General features: G+C 50.4%; 1 protein-coding gene across 1 annotated transcript; it reads right to left on the bottom strand.

Annotated features, from left to right (window-relative positions):
- Window positions 1-1,655: 1,655 nt before the first annotated feature.
- LOC148294461 (uncharacterized) lies at window positions 1,656-2,958 on the bottom strand. The gene is made up of 2 exons (XM_088252827.1): window positions 2,377-2,958; window positions 1,656-2,306 (listed from the first exon to the last, which is right to left on the bottom strand). Exons 1-2 carry the CDS (start codon window positions 2,932-2,934, stop codon window positions 1,656-1,658), a joined length of 1,209 nt encoding a protein of 402 aa, XP_088108953.1. The 5' UTR covers window positions 2,935-2,958.
- Between the last annotated feature and the right edge of the window lie 3,920 nt (window positions 2,959-6,878).

Here is a 6,878-nt window from a genome sequence, read left to right as displayed (position 1 = left end):
CACTGCGTACCAAGTTCAACAGATCCCCAGATCCGAGAACAGCCACGCCAATGCTCTATCACGCCTTGCATCAGCGATCGACGACAACATAGGGCGCCGTGTGCCGATCGAGGTCCTCACTCGGCGCAGTACCACCGACCTCGAAGTACATGCCATTCGGCAGGATCCAAGTTGGATGGATCCTATCCACGCCTACCTCGCCAACGGCACGTTGCCTGGCCCCAAACCTGAAGCAACGACTATCCGCCGCCGATCGGCACGATACCTCCTTCTGAATCAGATTCTCTATCGGCGTGGTCACTCCTTACCATTGCTTCGGTGCATGACCCCGCAGCAGGGAAACTACGTCCTACGAGAGATTCACGAGGGGGCCTGTGGGGACCATTCTGGGGCTAGATCATTGGCTTTCAAGACCATTCGGCAAGGGTACTACTGGCCGACTCTCCATGCCGATGCCACCACCCTGGTCCAGAAGTGCGATCAATGCCAGCGTTTCGGCTCCGTTCCAAAGCTGCCTGCCGAACCACTCTCTCCGATTGTTAGCCCATGGCCCTTTGCCCAATGGGGTTTAGACCTCATCGGCCCTATGCCCCAGGGCAAGGGACAGGTCAAATTCGCCATCGTCGCCGTCGACTACTTTACCAAGTGGACCGAAGCCGAAGCTTTGGCAACAATCACTGCAGCCAGGGTTGAACATTTCGTATGGAAGAATATCATTTGTCGATTCGGCCTCCCGAACGCAATAATCACCGACAACGGAAAACAATTCGACTCCTCTCAGTTCCGGCACCTATGCCACCGATTTGGCATCAACCTGTTCTTCGCCTCCCCAGCACATCCGCAGTCGAACGGCCAAGTCGAAGCAATCAACAAGATCATCAAGAAGACGCTGAAGAAAAAGCTTGGGACAGCTAAAGGAGCTTGGCCCGATCTCCTTCCGGAAGCGCTATGGGCCATTAATACCTCCTATCGACGGTCGACTGGCGAGACGCCATTTTCCCTTGCCTTCGGTTCCGAAGCCGTTGTTCCAGTCGAGATCAACGCACCATCGTGCCGAACGGCATCTTACGAGCCAGAGCAAAACGAAGCCCAGCTCACTCTCAACCTGGACCTCATTGAGGAACACCGTTCCCAGGCTCAGCTTCGGAATGCCGCCTACAAACAACGGACTTCCCGCTACTACGACTCGCGCGTCAGACGCCGATCGTTTAAAGTAGGGGACTGGGTACTACGCAAAATCTCCCTCGCCACCAAGGACTCCAACGACGGCACCCTTGGTCCATCTTGGGAAGGTCCTTACGAAGTTGTCACCATCTGCCGCCCAGGCACTTACCGTTTGCGTGGTACCGATGGTCAAACCCTCGGCCACCCTTGGAATATAGAACATCTCAAATATTACTACAAGTGAACGCCCCTTCGGTCATCAACTTTTGTAATCGGTTTAATTTGGAACTCCCTATTCTATACATACGGCACTACCATTCAGCAATATTATGTCAAACATACTCTACATACGACATGCGCACATACAGAATTAAGGGACATGGCACATTAACCCGAAACAAACTGAACATTGATAAATAAGGGGCCACAGAAGGGCCATCTGTCTTTACAATACGCCGTTCGGCACGCTCAAAAATGTTAAAAACAAAAGTCTACGAGGTGGGTGGATCGGCTTCGGTCGCTACAACATCGACATCAGCTGACGCAGGCACAGGATCAGTCGACGGCTCGGCAGTAGACGTAACGGCAGCCCTCGGCCCGGGATGACCTTCCTCCCCACTGCTTGAATCGGTGTCGTCGGTTTCCTCGGCCTCGGCATCCTCGCCCTTGTAGGCCTCCACCATCTCTTCGGTCACCCCTTCCGGCAGCGGTGGTGGATCCCGGAGGAAGTTCAGGTTCAGCTTCTTGTCAGCATTATACCGTTTGACTCGATAGAGAAAGTCGTCACATTGCTCCATGACCTCTCTATCCACCAATCGTGTAAACTCCTCCGACGATCGGTAGTCCGCAACGGCCTTCGCCTTCTCCTCTACTAGCTCCCTGGCATGCGACCGCTCGGCCGCATCCATCGCCACCTCTACCGCTGCCTTCGCCTCATGGGCAGCCATCACGTCCAGCTCGGCCGCCGCCAGCTTCGACGCCAGCTCAGCAATTTTCGCCGCATTCTCCTCGGCACGCTGGTCCGCCTCCTGCAGCATCTTTCCGGCATCAGCGATCTTCGAACGGCCCTCTTCAAATCTCTTTTGGTACCGTTCGGCAGCATTCACAGCTCGCTTCGCGCAGAGCCACATGTCCATATTAGCCTGCCACACCAACGGACACATTCATACATGCCGAATCAAAGTATCCTTAAGCTACAAATCCTACACTTACCGCTGCTTGGAGACGGAAGGCCCGACCGGTTTGTTCACGCAACGTCTTCGTTGACAGTTGCTTCAGCTCAGCCAGCTCCATCTGAGCACCGTCAATCATACAGTTGATGAACGGCACAGCCTTCCGAGGACACGCGATGTTAACCGGTCCCTCCTCTCCCTCCACCTCATCATCAGGGATCAACACCGATGTCCCCTCGTTCGGGCCCCTTGGCCGTTTCGGCAACGGCGTCACATCGATGGGACCCTCGATCTGCCGTTTGCCCGTCATTTGGAGGTGAGCCTCCCGAACGACCTCTGCCTCCGCCGCCCTCTTCTCCCTCCGGCGGTCAGCCACCGTCTGCTCATCAGCCGACGTCCCTCCCGCTGGCCCTGCCGTCTTTCTCTTCTTCGGCCCGGGGGACTGAACCTTCTTCGTCTTTGGCGCCCCTTGCCCCTCCAGACGCCTCCTCGTCGCCTCGCTCATAGGCCTCCCTCCTGCCACTGCAAAACAGGAAAAGCACGATGTCAAAAAGGAAACGGCAGCATAGAAAAAAACACCGACCCTGCCGAACGGCATCTCTTACTTTGCCTTTTTTCTTCTTCCTCTTCTTCCTTCACCCTCCGATCGTGTTCGGCCCTACCGATCAGGCCTGCCTTGAACAGATTCCGGAAGTAGAGCAGCTCCTTACAAAACCGATCTTCTTCGGCAATCTTCGCTCTCACCCTCTCGATTGCTTCAATCTCTCTGATCGGTGCGGCCGGCCGTTTCAAGGACACTGAAACCAAAATACCAACGGTCAGTACCCAAAAAAAAAAAAAAAAAAAAAAAAAAAAAAAAAAAAAACACAACACTATTAACCCTGCCGAACGGCAGGTTCTACCCTACCGACTGTCTGGAAGGACGTAGGAATCCTCCTCTCAACGATAACTCCGGGTGCCGATTCCCAATCACCGGAGACAATCACTCGACGCTTGCGCCACGTCTTTTGAGAGCTCGGCACCCCCACCACAAAGTGCCCACGCTGCCCTGCCGAGAGACAGTTGGACTGAACCCACCCTCCATGATCGGCACTCTTCGCCCTCGTCACACTGTACAGCTGGGCGAACTGTTCGTAGCTTGGCTCCCCCTCACCGGCCAAGCTGAACGCCGTGATCGTCCCGAGCAGCGTAATCCAAAAATTTGGGTTATACTGCCCTGGCGCATAACCGATCGCCGCCAGGATCTTCTGCACCGAATGCTTTAACGGCAGCCGAAGGCCATGCTTAAACACATCTGTGAAGAAGACCACCCCCTTGTCATTGTCACTTAGCGACTCTAAGGGCTCCGGAATTCGCATCCCTACCGATTCCGGAATGTTGTACTCCGACCGAATCTTCGCCAACTCGGATTCGGTCAGTGTGTTCGGCTCTAAGTCATCTACTCCGAACACAGGTTCCGTGGGCTTCGCCATCGGGATCCGTTGCCTACCCCTGACGACCCTCAGCACCCCTTCCCCGGGAACGGCAACAGAGACACCACCCCCATCGGCCTCACGACCCGAGGTCGAAGGCTCATCACCCCCAGGCACCCTCGTTGAAGTACCCCCAGCCTCGGCACGCCCTCCTGCCCCCTCCACTATCTCACAGCTCGAAGAGCTCACAGATTCAGAACTCCCACTCTCTTCGGCAGAACTCCCCGAGGACGACTCATCCTCGAATGCCCTCGGACTACGCCTACGCTCGGATTCGGTATCTGACATCTACAAACAACACACGAACGTACACTAAGGGCTGTGCTAGAATCCAAATCCTATTCTACCTCCTAAAAACACTACGTTCATACGTGTTCATGCGTGTTCATGCTTGTTCATACATTGTTCAAACATAAATTCTTGCAATTCAACACTTTGATCCATGGGAATACGAAAACACGGCAACATACCTTGTTTGCACGGTGGCTCAAGTTCGTCGGAAATCGCCTCCGCCTTGTTCAAACTTGCCGGAAATCGCCTGCTCAGCCTCAGCACGGTTGCCGGAAATCGCCTCTCACAAGCTCTCTTTGCTCTCAAAATTTCCAAGTATTTGTACTCTCGTCTTCTCCTCACATTTATAAGGCCGATTTAGCATCGGGAAGCGAAGCGACGCATCGGGATACGAAACGACGCGGCTCTTCACAGCCATGCCGACACGTGTCACGCATGCATGGGAGAGACCAAACGTCAGTTGCAACGCTTCCAATCCTCGGAGACGCTTCAACTTCCCGAACGTGGCAGATCTAGCCACCTTCGAGCACAACTCCACTAACGAACGGCAGGCGCACATTGATGAGTTCTCACTCACCTCTCGTGCCGAACGGCAGGCGCACATTGATGAGTTCTCACTCACCTCTCGTGCCGAACGGCAGGCGCACATTGATGAGTTCTCACTCACCTCTCGTGCCGAACGGCAGGCGCACATTGATGAGTTCTCACTCACCTCTCGTGCCGAACGGCAGGCGCACATTGATGAGTTCTCACTCACCTCTCGTGCCGAACGGCAGGCGCACATTGATGAGTTCTCACTCACCTCTCATGCCGAACGGCAGGCGCACATTGATGAGTTCTCACTCACCTCTCGTGCCGAACGGCAGACGCACATTGATGAGTTCTCACTCACCTCTCGTGCCGAACGGCAGCCGCATATTCATGAGTTTTCACTCGCCCCTTTGCAACAACCGGCACATCATGCCGTCTCCTATCCAAGCTCACTCCCTTGGGCACTTGGGGGACTACATACCACCATCGGCAATTATGGAACCATTGTGTCCGGGTCAGAATGCCGAATACACATTCAAGTCCCCAACCGAGAAGCTTCTCAATCGGCAACTTGGGGGACTACTGTTTGTACCATATCTGACCCTCCACTCGTACAACGACACGTGGATCTCATAAACTCGCCCAAGCACCCAAGGCCTCGGACAATCGGCATAGGCTACTGATGATATTGTCTCAAAGCAGCAAAAGATCATTACAGGGCCCAACACAGCCTACAATCGGTATCCCCTACCGATTCTGCAGAATCAACCTCGAAGCACCCGCCTGAAATATCTAAGGACTCGTGTCAACCTCATAGGGCCCTCCCACGAGTCCCACATCGAAAATGAGCGCTAAGAGCATACTAAATGCCCTCTATAAGTATGCCCCTCCCACTACAATACAGGGGTAAGACTTTTCAGCTTGACTTTTATACTTCTATATGGTCAACAGCAAGAGCTCTTAAAAACAATCTTACTTGAGCATCGGAGGGTCTTAGGCTGGTTCCACACCGGTTCCATAGACCTCACGAGCTTCGCTTATCTTCTATTCAGGATCAGCATCCAAGGACAGGAAGAATCGGCATCCAACACCCAATCGATCTCTTGATCGTCCATCCCACTTGTAAGTTGCACTCATCTCTATCTATTCAAGATTTAGCGCCAACAAGTTTCGATTCCAATTCGAGAGGTAAACCGGACTGACCAACCTTCAAAAACAGTATCAATTATATTCTCTTACATTATAAAGACTTATAGGTTGGAAATGACTCATTCATGAGGATTATTTTTTGGAATTAAAGTGAAAAGCATGAAAGAAAGCATTAAACGAATCAGAAAAGAATTTTTAAATATTTTTTTATAAAAACATGGGAGGGTGGTTTCTAACACACACACACTACCAAAATAATAGTGGAGTTTGAACTTTTGATCAACCAAAATAATAGTGGAGTTTGAACTTTTGATCATTGGTCTCTAAGTCAAGGGCCTTTTCTATTAGGCCATACCCTACTTCTCAATAATAATATCATATTTAATTATAGAAATAAGATTTTTTTATTAAATGACGTCGTTAAGCCCAACTAATATTGAAATCACATTAGTAACCTCAAGTAATATCTAGATATTTTAACCCAATTAATACCCAAATGACTTAATCCTAATTTATACCCAACTAAATAACAACTCTAGTCCTACTATTTTATCATTTTGGTGAACCATAGTCGTCGTTTTTCACCTCTCTCTTTTCCTCTCTCTTCCTCTTTATCTATTCACCTATTTCTCTCTTCTTCACCTCTTTTTATTTTGCTCTTATTCCAAACCCCAAACCGACCAAACCGAACTGGAACCGTATAGGTCTGGTTTGATTTAATTCCTATAGACATTTTGTATAAAAACCAGACTGTATATAACTATCGGTTTCGATTCCAATTCAAGAGGTAAATCGGACTGACCCACCTTCGAAAACAGTATCAAATTATATTCTCTTACATTATAAAGACTTATAGGTCGGAAATGACTCATTCATGAGGGTTTTTTTTTGGAATTAAAGTGAAAGTATGATTAATTTGGGAAATAGTGTCCATGAAAGAAAGCATTAAACAAATCAGAAAAGATTTTTTGAACATTTTTGATAAAAACAGGGGAGGGTGGTTTCTAACACACACACTACCAAAATGACAGTGGAAAAAGATTTTTTACTAGGCTAAACCCTATTTCTCAATAACAATATCATATTTAATTATAGAAAT

The sequence above is a fragment of the Prunus avium genome, chromosome 5 (assembly GCF_965620075.1).
Source record: "Prunus avium chromosome 5, drPruAviu1.hap1.1, whole genome shotgun sequence".
Classification (NCBI taxonomy): domain Eukaryota; kingdom Viridiplantae; phylum Streptophyta; class Magnoliopsida; order Rosales; family Rosaceae; genus Prunus; species Prunus avium.
This window is presented reverse-complemented; position numbering and strand designations above follow the sequence as displayed.